This window comes from Anabas testudineus, chromosome 10, assembly GCF_900324465.2.
Source record: "Anabas testudineus chromosome 10, fAnaTes1.2, whole genome shotgun sequence".
NCBI lineage: Eukaryota > Metazoa > Chordata > Actinopteri > Anabantiformes > Anabantidae > Anabas > Anabas testudineus.
The window spans coordinates 9,117,869-9,139,760 of NC_046619.1; the positions used below are offsets into that span (position 1 = coordinate 9,117,869).

At 42.8% G+C, this 21,892-nt stretch overlaps 1 protein-coding gene across 2 annotated transcripts in view; it reads left to right on the forward strand.

Annotated features, from left to right (window-relative positions):
- The window catches only part of nlgn3a (neuroligin 3a), an 87,190-nt gene that overhangs the window by 56,026 nt on the left and 9,272 nt on the right, over positions 1-21,892 (forward strand). For both annotated transcript variants that reach the window (XM_026357892.1, XM_026357893.1), the window contains one exon: positions 19,477-20,266. In XM_026357892.1, coding sequence (XP_026213677.1) covers positions 19,477-20,266 — 790 coding nt within the window. The remainder of the gene's footprint in view (positions 1-19,476; positions 20,267-21,892) is intronic.

The following is a 21,892-nucleotide window of genomic DNA, read 5'->3' on the forward strand; positions in this document are numbered from 1 at the left end:
TTTCGTAGCTTGAGCGACATGTGGCACACACGGGCTGTCTCAGCAATATCCTCCAAGACAATATGAGACAATAAGAGACCCATCTGGTGATGTATCACTGATTGCTTCACGAATCTAATCGCAGCTGATGAACGAGGTGACTACAGAGTATGTCATCTGTTGATGACCTACAATCCCCAGTGAAGATGATGGCAACTCATTAGTTCAGGTAGATGCCATCCATGAATCATTCTTGATAAATCATTGTCAAGGGTGCATTCACACAGCCCCTAATGGACAGTGACAGTCAGTCTTGGTGGAGGGGGAGTGGTGGCTGCAGCTTCTGGCTGTGTCCTGCTATTCTTTGATCCTGTTAGGCTTTAGATCAATTAAACCAATAGCTGCTTCATATTGCTCTCATACTGTCTCGTCTGTTTCCTGTCTTGATTGGTCTAATGACTTGATGGAGGCTTCTGTCTCTGTCTCCGTGCCTGTCTCTGTCTGTCTGTCTGTCCGTCTGTCAATTTCCCGAGGCATTTTCTTCGGTTCCTTTTCCATGTTCCTCATAGCAGTGTCTTTCTTTTTCCAGTACCCTCCCTCCCTCATGTCTCTCTTTCGCCTTCTCACCATGTCTCCCTCTCTCTGCCTCAGTCCTTCTCTCTCTGGCACCAGTGTAAAGCATCCATTATAGAGCGATGCATGGGTGTCTGTGTGAGTGGGAGAGAGGGACTTGGCACTCCTCCTGCCCCACCTGCAGAGGAAGCACTGACAGCTGAGCACTGGGGGCTCATGTCTCCCCCTCCTCCTCTGCCCATCTCCACATCTCCACTGACCTCCCTCCTCCTCTCGCACCTTCTCTGTCTCTCTCTATCTCTCTCTCTCCCTCACTTTATTCCCTGTTGCTCCACACATACTGGCCCACTTTCTGACACCACTCACCATCCCTTACGCTATTTTCACATTTCATTATATCCATCCATCTTTGTTTTTGCACTGTCTATTTTTATATTTATCTGCTTTTTTGCACAGTGATTTTTGTTTCTTTTTCACCCATAATTGTAGAAGTGTTAGGTATTCTGCACCAGGCAACATGGCTGGCTAGATGTTGTACCATGTTTTGTTAAAGAGATTGTTGTTTTCGTGTTTGTCTGCCAGATGAACAACTACAGCGTAATTAGCTGAACTTTGCCATTCAGTGATGACCACGAGCACTTGGTGTTTGCTTGTTGTTGCTGACAGCTCACCTCTGTGGCTAGCTAGGTCAGTCCTCCAGTGTCCGTACATCTGTTTATCTCTGCCACGAAAAAAAGAGCTCAGCGCGTCTGCATAAATAACATTGTGGAGCTGTTATGAAGGCACGCCATGCTTGAGAGCACTGTCGCTTTCCTCATCAATTTCACAGATATGCATAACATGTAACTTACATACATCATTTGCAGTGGGAGGAGGACATTACCAGGTGCTGCAAACTGTTTTGGGTGATGTAGAAACTTCTAGATTATTTTGAAATAGGAAATATATGACTTTGTGCTTACTTAATTCTGTTATAACTGCTTCATCTACACATAGAGGGGAGATACTTGTTTACGTTGTGATTACTAACATCCAGGAATTTATCATTCTGTTTATATACAGCCTGGTTGCTACAGTCTGTGCTTACAGACAACGAATGATTTGGAAAGAAAATTGTTTTTCAGTGTGTGATAAGAAATGCTGCATAGAAAAAACATCAGTCCAATTACTGTGCTGTAGTATTAAACTGGTGTGATTTGCCTAATGAGGGCCTATAACAATGTGATACAGAGAATGGCATTCATGTAGGGCATGTGGATCCCTATCACTGACATAATGTGCTATAAGGATACGCTCCTACTGTCCACTGTGTGTGTGTGTGTGCATATGTGTGAACACGTGCACATGCAGTCACAGGATGTAGCCTGCCTACCAAGACGTTCAGTTCTGGGCAGTGCAAATGCATTAGCCTTAGCTGTGAAATTTGCATAGTCTGAGCACAATGAAATCCCCAGTGAGAGGAACTTCAGCAAACATGCTGACAAGCAGAAACCTCTACTATAAAGGGCCAACATTGTGCAACCTGACAAAAAGACTAAATCTTTAGCTCTCAGGCCCCCAAGGCTGTAATAGATTTTAGCTTAGAGAGGTAACATAAGCTATAGATCCTTTTCAGTGGTAAAAGAGAGTGACTCACCAAATCGAATGCAATGCTAGAAAACAATATTGCCAATGTGCTACTTCCCATCTTTAAGGTAGCTTCCTTCTCCTAGAAAGGGAATTATGTGTCAAGCGACCATATTCATATTTGATTAATACCTGAGCAGAGAGGCTACCTGTTGCTGCAGGCTGAAACATTAAAACTGCAAATTGACATTTGGATGTTCTTACAAATAGCATCTGCATGTTACAAATTATTTATTCATTGCAGGTGTGAGGCTTCTGCACGTTTTTAACATACTAGCTTGTACAAGATATAAACCAGCTACGTTTGATATTGAATCGTTTACATACGGCAAGAAAAAGTATGTCAACCTTTTGGAATTTCATGTTTTTTTGCTTATAATTGTCATAATAGATCTTCATTAGATCTTCATTAGAAGTATTAACAAATATAATCTCCCTAAAATAATAACACACAAAAAGAAAATCGGATCTCTCATGTCTGTCATATTCTTTGGACATCTCATATGTGTGACTCTTTTCAAGTCGTTCCATATTGAGTAGTTTTTGTCAGTTGAAGTAGCTCTAATCCACACTCCCAAACAAATTTTCTTAACTTGTCCTAACACCTGACTCCAATTAGCTCTTTTGAGTTCATTATTCAAAGGGTTCACATACTTTTTGTATGTACTTTTTATGGTTGTTCACAGAAAGACATGAACGATCAGAATTCTTTTACAAATTAATGCAGAAAACCATGAAATTACATGCGTTGGTTTCTAAAAAGGAAAAATAATGCACATGTACATCTCTGGAGTCACTGCTGGCGAGTTGTATACTGTTCTTCCTAGTCAAATAGAAATATGACATCTACCAAGACATACCCCAAAAGCATCCTACAATTACTGCATTAACAATATAACAAGATTAGCCCATTGTGGCTAACCTTAGAGATGCAATTCAACACTTGGTGCAGGCACTTAACAGAAAAGACCCCCCTGAGGCACCTTAAAGCCCTTATGTGTCAGATTTGAACATTTCTGCTGAATCTGAACTGGAGACACTAGAGCATAGTCACTGAGGATATTGGTGTAGAGTTTTCCTGAGATAGCATTCTGTAGTCAATTCTGTAGTAGTATTTATTTTGAAACAAACCTTTAGAGACTGAAAAACTTTAGCTTCACCTTACTTTACAAATCTATAATTTCTAGTAAATTTCCTGGGAAGAATTATGTAATTTGATAATTATGAGGAAAATAGAAAATGTTCCAAATTATTCTAGCTAATTGAGTTTATATACAGTACAAGTCAAGTTAGTTACCTGATCTCAAACCAATAGAGCAGCTTTTCAGTTTATTAGAGACAAAACTGAAGGCAGAAAACCCACAAGCAAGAAGCAACTGAAGGTAGCTGCAGTGAAGTTTATTATCATTTTCAAATATACATATTATATTTAAAATACCCTTAAGGGTTCTAATGTATCAAGCCTTTGGTCAGTTGTCATTGGGCCTTAGTGTCCAATATGATTTTAATAAACAGACTTGTGATTAAATATATTATATTGAGCTACAAGAAAAGGGATTTTCCTAGAAAAGAAAATTTCCCCTGAACAACTGGAAGACTTTCATTGAGTGCTGGGGAAGTCTTTGCTGACAAAGCACAGCAAATTTAATGGATCAGAAACCAGTGAGGATGCTATCTATTAGTTCAATAGTAAGAAAAGGAGTGTACCGCGGGATTAAAACAAAACTCCCAGTGCAACTTCTGCGTTATTCATAAACGCAGATAAAAGCAAACAGTAAAAAGAAAGTTTTTCCTCAAAGCTATTCATGATGAGCAGTTTAGTATTCAACACAGCACCAGAAGTACTGGTGTGAAGAAGGAACAGAAAACGAAATTGCAGAGTGCTCAAAACTCTGCCTATTTTCACACCTAAGCACACCTGGCTAATTGCTGTAAAATATAAGTGCAGACTTTGAGAATCTCATCGCTTCCCATCTGAGGTCTGATGCAGTCCCACAGTCAGAACAACCCTTCATTTAAAGCATGCAGCAGCCTTGACAGCTAAAGTGACTGCCCAACAAAGGAACAAATACCTGCAAAGTAAAATGTAAACCACGTATTATTTGAAGGTGACCCAGGCCCTCAGCAGACAGTCAAGACTTTGACAGACTCAATATTTAACTAAAATAAATACCATGTTTTTCTAGCCAAGCATAATCCATCATGTTCTTATGAAATGAAAAATAGGCGTCACTCCTAAAACATTTCTCCTTGTTTAAGTGATGGCTGTTTGGAGAGCATCCTCTGCAGTATTTCAGATGTTGACAAACCCATATGGCACGCCGCTAATCTTGATCGATGCCCACCACTGTGAGCACTGCTCTCACTGTAGAAGATAATGAAATGTAGCAATGCAACATTTCACAAAAATCATCACAGCGACGCGTTTATTATCCATTATGAAAAGCATCATGGCTTCGGCTGTTTCCTAATCAGGAAAACAATGCAAAAGAGTGTTTACTTTCTAAACACACAGCACCACGGAGTGCTCATAAAAATGTCTGTGCTTGTCCAATGTGCTATTCTTAGGGTTCCCCTTAGAGCCACTATCTAATTGGAGCCTTGCTTGTCCTATCGGTGAAGCTATCCTCCATGCAGACTATTTTATGAGGCCAGTGAGTGACTGAGATTTCCTGTCTGGGTGTGTGCGGTTGTTCTCGGGTTGTCCCGGGACTCCTGTTCATCGGTGAGGGCTTCATTAGCTGAGGATGGGAGGTGGCAGCAGAGAGAGAACAGCTGTTTAGCTAACCACTTGCATTGTTAGCCAGCCTTCTCCGTATGCCTAACTGCCTAAATCCGTCCCCTAGCTGCTAACAGAATGCTCATTAAGAGGGGTGGGGGGGGGACTTGATGGGAAACAGGGTCACTGTGCTACAACCCTATCTGCTTCTGCTACTCCTCCTCTCCCTCTGGTCTCTATTAAAGAACTGTATGGAATAAACCTTCCCTCTGTGGGTGAACTAGCAATCCAGCCCATTTTGACCTCTGGCCCCAACGTCCTGGGAACATACTGAGTTCTTCTATGAGTTCTTCTAGGAGACAGCCTCTGCAATATCAAAGCATGACCCTCGCATGCAGGGATATAGAAAGGTACAAGATGACGAAGTCCCAGAGGACAGATGGATGTTAGATTCTGCTTCAAGCCCTGTGTCTTTTTTTTTTTTTTTATCCTCAAAGTGTATGGTGTTAAATTATTCAAGCACTGTAGATTGTGCGACCGTAATTTGTTGGGAGCAGAAAAGAACAAGTCTGTTTTTCTGTGTCAAAAGTGATGAGACCCAGTGGTAGGTGGAAAATCAGAGATGGCACTGTGAATATCTGATAGTGGTCATGTGTACAGCCGAAGATCAGAGCCAAAAACACTGCACCCCTGTCGCAGCCAAAACACATCCTGGCTGGAAAAGAGTGGCCCACGTTTGATTAAAATTCAAGTAAGGAAACATGTTACGATGGGAGTACTACACTGAATTAACACGGACTTGTAACAAACATCTCCCATGCAGAAATGCAGTCACTGTGACACTTTTTTTTTTTGTGTGGGGGGGGCTGACAGAAATCAATGTTTGGTACAACTGATATGCTCCAAGCTATTTACAGTAATTGACAGCAGCTGTAGACTCTTGGGACCAGTGTACGCATAATACATAATGCATAGTATTCTTACCTGAAAAAAATAGTGACACTTGTGCAAAACACGCCGGTTGATAAATATGTTTGTTAGGATAAGAAGCAATACAAGAACATAGGCAGATGAATATGCCATGCTGCTGAGCAACAGTGCAAATGAGTAAAACCAAAAGCAGTATATAGGAATTGTTGCATCCATTTGACCGAGCACCTTGTCTGGTATTTATTTTACTGTATTGAATGTCGGGTTAATTTAAGTTTCTCAGTTGAGTCTGTCAACATAATGTATGAAAACAAATATCCATATGACAGTTTGAAATGACTGAAGTAGGTTTTTTATTTAATGCCATTTTCAGCCATTTAACGTAAACAGTGTTCAGGTCATTTCTCCCTCAACCATTGCTCATCTTTTCTGTACAAGGGAAAGTTTAAATATATTTTCCCCTTTTATGCATTTTTCATAAATGTGTGATGGCTGTTTTGGTTATTCAACCTCTGTTTTCTTAAAAGAAAAAAAAAACAAAGAAAATGATGAAATTCACATAATGAAATAAATCAAATAATAATAATGAGCACACAAGTTGAACTGCACAGACCTGGGTCCCAGCCAGATGTTTTATATCTGCTTGTCTGCTGGTTCACCTGCAGCTTGTGTTTGACACATTGCCTGTATACCTGCGCAACCAGTGTTTATGCTAACACCGACAAAATATCTACTATTAAAAATGCCTATTGCAATAATCTGTCAACACAAACACACACCTACACCACATCCCACATCTATATCTACAATGTATGGACAGCAGCATTATCAGGATTATTGTCTAACTAATGTTATATTGCTCCCTAGTATTTCATTCATCAAGTTTATAGGTAACAACATTAATGGAAATTGGAAAGTTGATGAAAAGTGCGATCACTGACCTTTAAAACCTGATCGTCCACGTTTGAAGAGCAGTATAGATAAATATTTCCCACATGCAACAAAGCTGGAAATGATGATAATTTATCACACTATTTAATATGTTCAAACTTGAGAGCAACAGAAAGAAGTCAGGTGTAACTTTCTAATCTGTGTGTTACAGACCAGACCTGTGTGTCGTTGCTTTATGTGATGATGGAAGCTGACAATGACACATTCTATAGTAATGGCAATAGGCTTACCGACACCACTCTGAATGTGAGCTGGGAAAGAATGTCTGTGGGTGAGATATGTGTCAAGTGTTGTGACGTTAGTTGCTGCTGAATATGTGTTAGTTTGACATTGAGAAAGTGGAGTGTGCCAACATGCAGCCTGGTTGATAGACAAGCACACTCGGTTACACACACACACACACACACTCCCATACACACATTTAAGTCGTCGCCACAAACTCATGTCGATAGCCTACTGCGCAAACATGTATAGTACGAATACGCACAAAAACACACACACAGCTATGGCAATGGCAGGTCCAGACCTGTGGGATTGACTGTTGTTAAATGTTGGCCTGTGTAAATACCCACCCCCCACCTCCCTATGCGCAGCTTAGCTTAGTTTAGCTCTGCACACATGCAAACACACACGCACACACACGCACACACTGACACACACACACACACACACAGTCCGTGTGTACATGTAAGTCCGCACACTCTCCCACTCCAGGGGATTTCATGTGGCTCCAGCTGTGTGCCTACTAGCGCACTGGCAGCAAGAGACCCAACAGAGAGTAGAGAATATGGAAAGATATGGATACGGACAGTTTGGAGTGAAATGCGTGTTTCCATGGAGAAGTAGGCAAAAAAGACAAGAAAGGAAACTGTGCAGTCTCTCACATGCCCCTGATAGTTTTTTTTTTTTTTCCTCTTTTTTTATTTTCTCTCCTCTCCTGCCTACAGCTTGGTTTGAATGTAAAAGACTGATAATCTGAAGTGTGACCGCCGAGGCAGAAAGGCAACTATTGAATGCCTTCTTACCTCAATGAGGTAGTCACACAGCTCCACAAGCAGCATGAAAAGTTCACCAGAATGCAGACGTGTGCGCGCGCGTGTGTGTGTGTGTGTGTGTGTGTGTGTGTGTGTGTGTGTGTGTGTGTGTGTGTGTGTGTGTGTGTGTGTGCGCGCGCGCACTAGGACCCACACACCATAAGCAAACAGAATGACGCCAGCGAGCACAGGCAGCATACTAACACACAAATACACAAATAAATAGTGAATGAGGCTGCCAGGCCGGGGATGCACTGCTTCTACTGCCATACTGTAGCTCAGCTCACAGCTCCCTGCCCTTGTGTCGGGACCTCGTCCTGTCACTCCGCGTTTTACTCCCTGCACCGCCACTCCACTGTGAACAGCCAACACAATTTTAAGTATTGAGGTGGTGAAGAAACTGTCCACCACTACCCATTTGGCCTTTTCAGAGCTTGACAGAAAGGACCGGAGGTAAAAATACACTGCATACTGTCCTGCCAGAATTGAAAATGGCTGGAGTGCCGCTGTGAAAGGGGAATGTATATAGTCCTTATTATTAGGCTGGCCAGTCTGAAATGAGGTTGACACGGTGCCAGACATTGAGATGTTTTCTGTCATTCTGGTTTTTTTTTTTTTGTTTCATCTGAAATTCAATACGGTACATCAGTGTTCCAAATGGAGACTGTGCAATAGATATTAATTACTTGTCCACTGTGGTTTGTGACACTATCAATCTGTTATCAGCTGGCTACACGGATGACTGAAATTAACTGTCACTTCTCAATATCAGCCAAGTCATCTGCATGCTTTATTGCCTTCATTACAATATTCGGGTCCTAAATGGTATCCTCATGAGATTGGACGGTAACCAAAAGGTTGGCAAGCACTAATACAATTATCACTAATAATTATCTGAGCAAAGTAGGAAAATATCAAAGTAAATGCGAGTATTGGTGTCAAACACCTAACATGGCAAAAGAATGTCTTGTGGGCTTGAGGAAGTAATTGAAGTGCAACCATATGATGATCTCCAGAGGTTCATGTATATTTGATAGGGCCTGCCAGATGTGGCCTTGGATGTGTATCAGCAAGCAATCTCTCTCACTGAGCTCACTGGAATTAGATTTCATCTCAGGGTCCAAATCTAATACACAGGTTTATATTTACTCACAGTTGCAGAGCAACATAAGCCAATATGACCCTATATAGGGGTGGGTATGCTACGCAAAACCCAGTTAAATAAAAATGCTTTGAGCAAACTGTTCCACAAGCCATCAAAGCTTCGATATCTGTGGACTTGCACAGAACGTAGCTGTTCCTCCATCGCATGGGTTTAAACTGTCTTCAAAAAATAAAACAACTGAAAGCCTATTCACAAACGAAATGGCATGATTTTCTTTTTGTTTTAAATTCAATGGAAATCAAATTGTTTGATTTGAAAAATCTACATCGGGAAGAAAACAGCTGTTCACAATTTCAGTGATGCATCTCAGGTATTTTTTCTTAACCCATCTTGAAATATCCTGTCGTTCCGAAATAAAATTCAACCAAATCACAGTCTGAAATCATTTCAGAGCTTTTTGGATTGAGCTGGAGAGCGGCGCGTATTGGAGATGAAATGGTTGCATGAGTCACCCAATGCATTGAGATGCCTGTGTCTTTGTCACAATGAATGCAAAGTCACAGTTAGCATGCAGAGTGCCATTTTCCTTTTCCAGAGAGCCTTCGCCTGCCTTGAATACTCTTCAGGGACAATAGCACCCAGTAAGAAGTTTTACTCTTCTCGCTTTCTTTTTTTCTCTCTTATCCTCCTGTGACCTCCTCTTTTTCTCCCCTTCCTCTCTCCGTCTATGACACAATGAGAATAGATGTCAGCAACTTAGTGCATCCATACGTCTGTCTGTTTGTTTTGCTTAGATATATTTTCTAGTTTTGCGGCTCAGATAAATGTGCAGTCAGCACCCTTTTGTTCAGAGGAGGCAGAAATGAAAGATCTCAGATTGATGAAGTCGTCGGTCAACACATTTTTAATCTCTATTACTAAAGTAAACATCTCAGCAACTCTCTGTATTTCCTAATCAAAATAAAAACATTTTATTGGATTGTTGTAGATTACTTTTGCAGCAGATCGATGCTCAGTGACCGAACACTGAGTTTGGATAAGCTGCACAAATAGCTCTTAATTGTTGGGATTTCCAGTTGACTTGATTTGTTTCGAGCACATATTCAAGGATCTGCTGCTGCCAATGGAACCTTTCCAAGCCATTTTTACAGCACCACATGTCATAACCTAATTGTTTCAACGTCCACTTACAGTAAGTGGCCATGGTGGCTAAAGAGTTTGCCACAGTAATTGACTCAATAGGAGTTTACAGTGTGAGGCATAAAGGCAGGGAAGGCAGACACAGTGCTCTCCAGAGATGGGCTGTTGTGACAGTGCTGCTATGTGTCCGCTGGGTTTCTCTCAACACACACTCTACAGGCCAGAAGCACACACACACACACACACAGGCGCACACTCAATAAATACACAAACACAGCAGCCTTCTTCGGAGCAGGTAATGCCACAGTCAGGTGCTTGGATCGCATTGGAAGCAGCGTCCCATCTCAGACCTCCGAGTTGCGTTCTCAATCTTTAATGTGCGCCCAAGAAAGAGGGCGAAGCGAGGGCGACACATATCCATCCTATTTTTGTCCACTGTTTGCATGGTGTGCCGCCTTGAATTAGACCAAGCTTGTGTGGCTTCTGGCTGCAGGGCTACTGGCACAATGGAAAGAGCAGGGAACAGTGGTGTCAGACACTGTGAGAAAGGAACACACAGAGTGACATAGGCACAGCTAGAAGAATATGTTTCCACTGTTGGAGCCTGCACTGTAGCCTGCCACATTTATGCTTGGTGCAATAGTTAATCAGCTCAGACGCTGCTGCTGGTGTGACCACTGACCCTAAAAAGAATCAGGGGAGTTATACGGGGGAATCTTTCAAATAGGAAGAGCGCTATAATTTTGAATGGGGCTCAGGAATCACAGCGCATCCAGGGTGTTTTTTTTTTTTTTTTTTGTCTCCTGTGGTTCTGGTTCATTAATGATGGTTTAGATTAAAAGAGATGTTGATTCCCTGCCAGAGAAAAAAAGGTTGCTGCCTACTAGGGGCTCTGTGTGTGATGCCTAATGAGCTTCTTCACTTTTTCACACATTTCGCTGCATTGTAAATGTATTTTTGAAATAGAAAATTTGCCATTTTTAGCCATCACCTAAAGGTAATAACCGAGATTTTGTATGGGTTTTTTAATATATATTTAGTTGCACATGTGCAGCTAACATGATCGTGCTCTGTGTGTGCTTAAACACCATGCACAGTATTCGCCTTTGTATGTGAGCTACAGTCAGATGTAATCGGGGATGTATGCTTTTCTGAACAAGGCTTGTAGGCTAGTGATCTGCTGTATTGGAAGACTGTGAAAAGGGCTAGGGTAAGCGGTAAGCTTCCACCCACCTCCTGCTTTTAGGCAGAATGTGCATATCCATCTCGGTTTCACCTTCTGTACCACTACATCTCACAGCAATTTTGTTTCTGCAAGACTTAGGCACTTAGACTGAGGTCCTGCTCTCTGTCTTTCTCTGTCTCGTTCCCCCTCTGTCACTCTTTCTTTCCTTCATTCCTCTGTATCCCTCTGATTCCCCCTAGGGGGGTGTATACCCCTTGCGATAATTTGTCTGTCACAAATGCAACTGCGCCCTCTCCGTGGCTTTCCTTGGCCCAAAAATGAGTTTCAGCCATCCCATCTGCCTGTCAGTGTCATAGACAAGATGTCGCCGAGAATAGAAGCTTCCCATCCTTCCACATTTCATGGCTGAATTGTCATATTTGTATGTGACTTACATCGTTGACCCTCCCATGCTAGGCATATTTTACATCTGATTTGTACTTATGGAGCTTTTCTTCTTGAAGTCAGTGTATTCCTTGTCTCTAGATGTCACCTTTCGCTGCATATGTATAAATGAACTGAGTTTTGGGGGTGCAGATGGGTTCTTGATTATGCTGCATATATTTAGAAACAACAAGAGTCAGATGTTTTTCCCTGTTACTACACAGCAGCCACTTCCACAGTTTTCCCATGAAACCCAGTTTCTGTGGGAGCTAAAGAGACTAATCATTTCCTCTCAGCACACTGATCTGAAATCTATTTGTGGACACAGTAGGAGAAGAGAGAGGAAATCAGAAAACATCTTTAACAACTTGTCTCATCTAATGAGATTAGCAGAGCCGCTTACACAGTCATGACATGGAGATACACACAGATAACCCTGTAATAACTCATTATTCTTCCCATTTCCACATCGACGGCTAGTCAAGGCTCGCTGACAGTGTGTGTTGTTGTGCGTACACAGCTATCAGGCCAATCTAGGCGCTGCAGCAGCGTGGAAAGAGAGAGAGAGAGGGGCGAATGCCGCCTCGAATGCCACAGCACAAAGAGAGCAAGCAATGGAGGGACACAGAGATAGCATTCTCTGCTTTTCTGAGGCTGCAGCATTAGTGACACATGCATGAGTGCAAATGGAAAAATTCACCATGCAGGTCCTCTGAATCTGTTGGTTTGGCAAGGTGGCTCCCAAGTGAGGGAAGGACACAAATCACTTCAGCGTGTGGGCATGCACGACACGCGTAGCCATGAGAATGCAAAGATAAACACCAATCGAAAATGCAGGAAAGCGCATGGTCTTGCATGGTTTGAGTGCACATGAAATCAATAATAATCTAAGAATATTAAGTAATAGTCTTCTACCTTCAGCGAGACATTTCTTTCACATCAGTGTCTCTATTGATGTATTTTGCATGACTTGTGTTTCTTTTTCTTACCACGGTTTAAGTGTGTTTTGAGAGAAGTTTCAGAGAACACAACATAAAGCATGACTTTCCCGGTTACCAAATGTCAGCTGAAGAAAAGCGAGACTACATGTACCCTTTCATCCGTCAACCACACATCCCCATGCTTTTCTGCCAATGGCAAAGTACTTAAAAGCTGCCCTAACCTTCATTTAAGTGTCATACGATGATTTTAGCAAGTGAGTGGGTACATGTGGATTTATGCTTGTGCTTCTGTCTGTGGGCACCATAACTGGATCACATGGGATTTTCAAATAAATATCAGCGTTATCCTGCTAAGAGTGCCAGATCCAATTTGCTGGATTGGACAATGCAAAACAGAAGCACCAAACAAGTTTAGACAATCACAGTGAAGTATTTTAGTTTAATCTGCTTTACTAAAAATGACAACATGCACTGGACTCAAATGCCACGATGTAGTAAGCCAAACCCACGCTCAATGCAAGGCCAAAATAAATTCAGACACTTGTTTGACTCAAGTGTGGTGTGCATGCTTGTGATTAGCAGCCAGATTGATGAGTTCAAGGAGGAGCGGTGGCCCTGGTGTGCTGTGCGTGCAGACACAGGGAGGCCGGCGTGCGTGTGATGATGAGACCTGGAGTGTGTGGTATTGACCAGTGGATGTCACGTTGTGATTAGTAGGAGATATCTCTGCGCTCAGATGCACATCGATCCTGGAACCTGGGTACAGCCTGTCAATGGGGTCATTTTTATCCTGCTCTCCGCTCCTCTCGCCTCCTGCTTTTTCGCACCCTCTCCTTTACTCATACCTTCATCTCTCGTTTGCCCTCCTCTCCTCTCCACTCCCATCGCTTTTTCTTTTTCCCCCTCTCTTTTTTCCATCTGTTCTACTTTCCCGTTCCCTCCCTCTTCCTCCCATCCACCCTCATGGATCAAACTCTTTATCTGGCCTAAGCCACAGCCTGCAGGCAAGCAGGCAGTCTCTACAGAGGCTGGAGCAGAAGACCAAGCTTCAAACAACATTATATAGGGCTGGCGTGAAGCATGTTTCACACTGATAGATGAAAACACTGGCCCCTCAGACACTGCCTCTATATGGACACGATGAAACACAAGCAGAGCAGTCCTTCTCTTTCAAAGCCCATTGCTCTTCACTTAAATATTGCTACAACACCTCCCGGGATGTAAGACAGAGTAAAGTTTTGTAAGAATTAGGAAACAGTGCACTTTCGTGTTCAGATCCATGCAAAACAAAGCAGTGGGTTTCTGAGAGGAAGATGCATTTTCTTTGGCAGCTATCCTGTTGGATCATGTTATTGAAATGAGTCCAGAGTATATCTGGTTTAGAGGAAACATGGGAAGCCAGGTAACAAGAATAGTATCAGCCATAAAAGAGCAAGAAAACAAAGTAGACACGCAATGAATCATAAGTAGTACGTTGTTATCAGGCCATTTTACGTCATATTTCCTTTTGAATGTTTAAGCAAACAACTATTACAAATAACAGTGTGGACCGTGTTAATTCTTATTTCTCGGACCATGTAGGCTAATCCATAAAGTGTTTACAGTGATACCACTACTGTTTTAGAAATCATCTTTATTCAGAAATAGACAGTTTTAATATTGGGCAGAAATATTAATGGAACAAAAAAACAATGTAGATGTTGCTTCTGGGCTTCCAGACCAATGAAATTATCCATAATGCATGATCAGACCAGAGGCACTTGTGTTTAAGTGGATGCAGCCTGTGGTGCTCTAGGTTGTAGCCATGGAGACATCAGCTTTAACCCTGTGTTATGTGACTTAAGTGACCAAAGATGCACAATTAGACATATCTGGTATGTATTCATCTGTCAGCTGGCTTTAAATATCTCAGATGGGATGAAACGGCGTCATAATTCTAGATCATTTAGAAAAACTGTAACAGAGTAGATTCCTTGAAGGAAAAAAATATAAAAACTCCAGTCAAAAAGAAAATAAGAGCCAAAGTGAAATGCAGCAGTAGAGGCAGAGCAACATTTATTGAGTGTGTCCAACTGAGTGCTAGCCTAGTTTGACTGTAGATGGAGAGAAATGCTTGCAACAGAGGGGGCTCTGCATAGTCCATAGCTCTGTGGAGATTTGCTTACAGTGAAGAGATGGTGGAGGTAAGATGGCTCAGAGGATTCAGGCTCCACTGAACGCAGACTTATGTCTAATAATCAGCAGGGAGGGACTCAGCATGGTCCCTTAGAAAAAGAGACAGGGAGAGTTGATAGAGAGAGACAGAAAAACACAGCAGAGGAAAGATTGAATGTGCGGAAAAAGGCGAGTGTAAGAGCGCGAGGAGTTGTGAGAGAGGAAAAAGAAGGGACAGAGACAAATCCCTGTGGCCACGTTATATCTCTCATGCAATGGCTTTTATGTGTATGAGAGGAATTTTCGATAAGATTTCGCTGCTTTACATATTTTCACCCCTATTAGCTCATAAAGTGATGTTGAATGTTGTTAAGAAAATGAGTCACTGACCTATAAAATGAGACTCGGCCAGTCCAAACTCTCAAGGTCGCACGTTGTCACATTAGTGCCATCTTCAATCATTTTCTGCTTGTCTTTCTTTTTTTATTTTTATTTTCTTAATTGGGTGACATTGTTAATGTTGTAGTGGTTTTGCAGAATGCTCTTTACAGTCACATATATGTCAGAGCCAGACTGATAAAACTCACCGCAGATGCTTTAGTCAATTTTGCCAGCTGTTCCAGATTGCAAAGTACAGTCATTTATGGAGCTTACTGGCATCAACACCAACAGAACATCCTTGTCCATTAACACAGACTGAAAACTCACACATGCCCACAGTTGCCACGTAATACATCAGCAGTGATCCAAAGCACAGCCATGTCATGTTGCTCTCGCTCCAGTGATGCAGCATTGGCTTGTTATATATCAGCATTTCATCCATATTGCAGTTGTCAAAACATAGCCTGGACGTATGTGTGCTTGTTCAAGCCGGTGGGTGTATTTCACTGTGTGGATCGTAGGCTCTCTAACCTATGCTGTGGTCGTCATACCCCCAAGGTCAAGCTTTTTTTTTTCCTATCAGTGGTGAATTATCTCCACAAGCCACTCCACCAATCCAGGGCCTGAACCACATGCCCATTTAACGGGTGTCTAGTGAGGGGGCAGCGCGGTCGAGGTCAGCAAACCGCAGCGCAGAGGCGGCTGCAGAGCAACGCGACAGCATTTTAGCAGGGGCCCAATGAGTGATTACCTCGGAGCTCCAGTCATAATTCAGTGTGACCTCAATCTGCCAGGAACGCTATGGTTTGATGGATCTGCTCGCAGTTTGGGCGTCGGGTTCTCGCATGTCAAACACAGGCAGATAATGTAAGGGCTATCTGTTGCTTTTACAAAGTAAAACATGCTAGATATGAATGTGACACACATGTTGATGGCGCTGCATCGTGCCCTTTCTGTTTAATTCACCTCGCTATTGAGTGAGGAATTGCGCTCTATGTAGATGTCAGAGTAGATGCTGAAGACAAAACAATGTCACAAATTGTTAAACCTCATCACGGTGATGCCTGTCGTCTGTCGGTCTATTCATCACTGCTGCGTCTTATCAATCAAAGTCACTACAAATACACGCGCGTGCACACACACAAGCACTCAGAGACACGTGTGTACAGTGCACGCCTCCCAGTGTGGATAATTAGTGGATTCCCTCAGTGGGTGATAAAGCCCGTGCTCTTCTTTCTCTCTGACCTTCCCTAGTGAGCTTCCTTCCACAGTGGTGCTCACATACAGCTCTAATGCATATTTATCAGTCCCATGGCAGTTCGTGTGCACTGGATTTATACGTTCCTCAACAAACAATACGTAGTTGTCTTAGTCACTCTTCCTGCCTTTCATAAAGCAAAGCGGAAGATAAATCTAACAGTCAATCTGGCTGCAGCCTCCTCAGCAGCTGGCCATCTGGGGTTTGGGTGCAGATAGACATGGGACCAAGTCTAGTTGCATTCATGCTGATCTCCTCAATTACAGCAAAATGGATTTGATATACATATGTCTGTCAAATCACCTTGGCAATCACAGGAACTGCTCTGCTGGCAAATTGTTTCCTACAGCAACTTCTGATCAAAGACATTTAGAAAGTGGCTGTGGCATGACTGGCAGCATTGGGATTCAGGACAGACTCCATGCACCATGACTGGCTCTGTTTGCACAGCGCAATCTGAGTTGAGATGTGAAGAGAGGCAATAGGACTAAAGATTGAGGGGAGGAGGAATGGAGGGCAGAGGAGGAGGAGAAGGGATGGATGGCAGGATTAAACCCCCCACCCCCACTCCCACTCCCACCCCCAACTGACTCTGAGCAGCCATCTTTCATCTTGTGGCTGCCCCTCTAATGCTTTCAAGTGGGTGAAACCCTCGACATCTGCTTCCGCTCCCTGGGAACCCAGCATAGGCCACCGTCCTGCAGAGGCACAGAACCACAGGACAGCTCAAAGGGCAGCGGCAGGGTAAGGCCACAGAAAGCGGATGGTCTTATCCATGTAGAATGAGAGTGGAGAGTCACAGAAAAACCAAAAACTTTGGTTTTTGCTATGTGTTGAAATCTTCGCTGCCAGTAAACGCTTGGAGAACCCGAAATTCGCATACTTCGCCGCAGAAACATTTCACAGTTCGTTCACCCCAGACACATTAATTCTACTTACTAGTGGTGAACAAATAAATGTAAATAGCTCTGTAAATAAACACTTCATCTTCGCCAGGGAGAAATAAGCCTCCCGCCACTTCTGATTAAGACTACCAAAGTGAAATATCTGGCACTTAAGTCTGCTGTTTACCTCATAAGTACAAAGACTTTCAACACAGCCACCCACACTGACACTAAAATATCACAAACTGAGACTGCGTGCCTGTACGTTTCTCTGCTGGTCTTTGTAGAATCGTTAATAGCTTCTCATAATAAGTGCCATTTTTAGGAGCATTTCATGTGCTGTGGGTTTCTATATTATGAGTGCAGTGGAATTCCTTGACTCTGGCAGTGATAGTGCCAAGAGCGCTAAGGCAACACGGTCAAGTGGTGGGAGCTTCGCCTCCGATTTGCTCTGAGATTGGTAAAACAACACTTGTGGATTTGAAAACTACATCAGGTGCACGTATGAGTGGTGCCGTCAAGAAGGAGACTGCAAGGCATGCGAGGGAGACCTATTCTAGACAGAGAGGATGTCATGTCGCCTTCACTCCTCTGTCTGTATGGAGAAAATTTTCAAAGGGGATGCAATTCAATTATTTCTGAGGAAATGATGTTTGTTATTTAGGATCTGTTGCTTGTGGTGAAAAGCCATTTCAGATTTCCTTCATATTGCACTGCAACTAAAATGTAATTTAGTTTGCGAGAGCACCCCATGAGACTGTAGATTTGTTTGCCTTGGTTTCTGAAGTCCCTCTGCCCCCTTTAAAGCCCACCCACACACACACATGCGTGAAACTCCTGCTGTATGTAGATGCAGATTGTCTGTTGACTCTTAGTGCCAAATGTGTCCAGTGGTTAGAGCTACGGTGTTCAGTGCAGTTGGGTTTTCTTTGACTGTGTGCTATTATGTGGCGTTGAGACTCAATCAAAAAGCAACATGGAGTCCCTGAAGAAAGAAGCAAATCATGGCAAACCAGAAAGGCAAAGGCCAAACCACTGCTGGTTGATAAATTAGAACTTGAGCCCGAGTTGATCGAATAGAATATGTACATTTTAAGAAACACTGGAGGAGCAAATTAACAGACCATGTTCAACTATGATGAAGCTTCTCTGGTTTAAGGACAAGGAGGAAATTCTATTCAGGGTCAGATAAATGTCTCAGTATTTGATATTGTGCCTTGATGAATCAAATCAACATGTCAAACTCAACATGTCTGCTGTGTATGTGGCAAATATACAAATAGATAATAAAACACTGTATGTTAAAGATCAGTAGCACAAGTTGTCGATATAAGGAATATTACGATCCCTACTCATTCACATTTGCTCCATATCTTTGCGAAAATTGAATAAACTAAACTCAACTAAACTTGTATTAACAGGTGAATATGATCAGCTCCATTCCTTCTGCTAATGTAAATGTAGAGGTGTAGGAGTCTAATTTTATTTATAGCAATCCGCCCACAAACCGCTGTAGAATTTAGTGATCTTTCAGGTAAAAAAGACTTTTAACTTACACGAAGCATAACTAATGCAGAGTGTATTTGTGAAATGGCTGCAAAATGGAGCGCATGTGTATATAATTCCAGTGTTTGAGGTTCATCCAATTTAAGCTACCTTGAAAAGTACATTAACAACGTGAGGGCATGGGCACAGAGTTCATATATTCAAAAGCACTTGAATTTAAGTCTTTCCGCATTTCAGATATGCAGAGGGATTCGTGTCGGGTATGGCATAGTTTGGTTTGCCAATTTTGATGCATCCACCGTTTGCAACAAAGCCTATAGAGCCATATTGACGGCATCTGCTCCTGACATATATACAGAGATTATTACAGAAGGAGCATATAGAGATGGATGGGAGACGGAGAAGATGACAGAGTGCTGATTCCCTCCTCTGTCTGTGAGCTGTCTGTGAGACCAGGCCATCTGTGCATTCATTATCACAGCCATGATTCCATTATTGTTCTGTGTGGCAACAAGGACTTGTTCTGTCTGGCCTTTGTTATTCTTATCTGCTGTGTGGCTGACAGCCCCTGTTTGATCATGGCAGCAACAGAATTAACTACTATTATGTTGTATAGCACATAACTGAATTATTCTCTATAATAGTGACAAACTAAAGATCATCCTGTCTCTTTCTCCTGTGTGCAGGTCTCTTCCACAGAGCCATTATTCAGAGTGGGTCAGCCCTGTCCAGCTGGGCGGTAAACTACCAGCCGGTCAAGTACACACGTGTTCTGGCGGAGAAGGTGGGCTGTAATGTCCTGGACACCTCAGACATGGTGGAATGTCTTAGGAAGAAGAGCTCCAGGGAGCTAGTGGAGCAGGACATACAACCAGCGAGGTACCACGTCGCCTTTGGACCTGTAATCGATGGTGATGTTATCCCAGATGACCCAGAGATCCTGATGGAACAGGGCGAGTTTCTCAACTACGACATCATGCTGGGGGTCAACCAGGGAGAAGGGCTGCGATTCGTGGAGAACGTGGTAGATTCAGAGGATGGCGTGTCTGGAAATGACTTTGATTTCTCAGTCTCTGACTTTGTCGACAGTCTATATGGGTACCCAGAGGGCAAGGACACGCTGAGGGAGACGATTAAGTTCATGTACACGGACTGGGCAGACAGAGACAATCCAGAGACTAGGCGCAAGACGTTGGTGGCTCTGTTCACCGATCACCAGTGGGTAGAGCCGTCAGTGGTGACGGCTGATCTCCACGCTCGCTACGGCTCACCCACCTACTTCTACGCCTTCTACCACCACTGCCAGAGCCTGATGAAGCCTGCCTGGTCAGACGCCGCCCACGGGGATGAGGTGCCCTATGTTTTTGGAATTCCCATGATCGGTCCCACCGACCTTTTCCCTTGCAACTTCTCAAAGAATGATGTTATGCTCAGTGCTGTGGTGATGACCTACTGGACCAACTTTGCCAAGACTGGGTGAGTTCAAGTTATTCAATACCAATTAAGAATGAGTATTATTATTAAACCAAGCAGTGACCTTAATAGTGTATTTAGTAATATTTTCCTCGATTTAATCATAGGCTGCTGTTAGTTGTTTGTTCAGAGAGAGACACTATTTGTGTGGGTAACTGGTTGTCTGGCTTGCACGTGGTTCATATCACGGGTCTAAAAATAATAGCAACATAACATATTCACACATATCACTATTTGTTGAATAACACTACTTTCACATTAGTAAAACTAGTGATCACACAATTACAAACTTGCGAAGCTAATAATAGAAAGTAATAGAGAGACATCCTATCTCAGCCCTATTAAAAGTATTTCTGTGCCACAGAGAAGAAGCTGCAGGTAAAAAGCGAGCTCTTCAATAGATAGTGTAGGACAGAAAAGGCATTTTTCAACACAGACAGTTTTTTTTTTTCAGAAGCGTTTTTCACCTGAACTTCCTGGGTCTCAGTCTGAAAAACCTCAGACATATTGAATCTGAGGAAGATTAAATGTTCCTCCACAATGTGTGCTGTGTTATTCGTGCTTGGCTGCCTGTATGGCTTGAGTATGTGTGCACGGCTGCTTGCTTTTTCTGTATACTTTTTGTTTGAGTGTGTGTGCTTGACTAGAAATACTATGTATGCTCTGTTCTACTGAGGCCTAAAAGACACAGAGACTTATCAGGGTGGCATATCAAACTCTTGCCCTCAGCGGTATTGATTGCCTCAGCCTGGACCCAGTCGATCACTCGTGCCCTGGGTGACTCCTGCTCCCCACAATGCTCAATTTCTCCACCACCCATCACAAAGCCTGGCCATTTTGTATGACTACTTAGTAATCTTTTCTAACAGGTTAAATTTTATTTGACAATCCCCATTACCAGAGAGGTATGGGACGGGATGCAGCCTGAAATCTTGTTCTGTTTTTTATCTGTCTATAAATCATCTGCTTTATCTGCTGTCCAATCAGATGGCATTTACATCCAGTTGTCTGACTGATAGGACAAGCCTGCCGGCCCTGCTAGATCTCTACACTGCTAATGGCAGAGTAGTGCAGATGGACTGATCTTGGCTGTTTCAGCTCCTCATTCAAAGCATTGGGGTCCATCAGTGATGCTCGGACTAAACAGCTGCCTTCTCTGCCTGTCGGCCATCTTGTGTATACATATACAAAATGGCAATTTGCAGTTATAGAGATTATTATTTGTCCTTCCAATATTTGTATCTGCTGATATAAACATATGTGCTGCATGCTTACATGCTAAATCAATCTGTGAAATTATTCTGATTGATGACATCCATCCTGTCTTACCTATAACTGTACCTAAACCTGGTCCTTAAGGGCCACTGTCCTGGATGTTTTTTGGCTACGCCTGCCCCACTTACTGCTGATTACCTGCATCAGACAGTGGCAGAGGACCACTGGGGGCTGGCCACCCGGCCATACTTAGTGAATCTACTATAACCCAGGAGTCAAAACAATGAATTACACTTTACTTCTAATCTCATGTCAGTTTAAACTGTAATGTCAAAGGTTAATTAAGACTTAAAGCAGAGTAATGGGAGGGCAAACTGGTTCTAGATCTGTGTTCACAATGGTATGGGTAGTGTC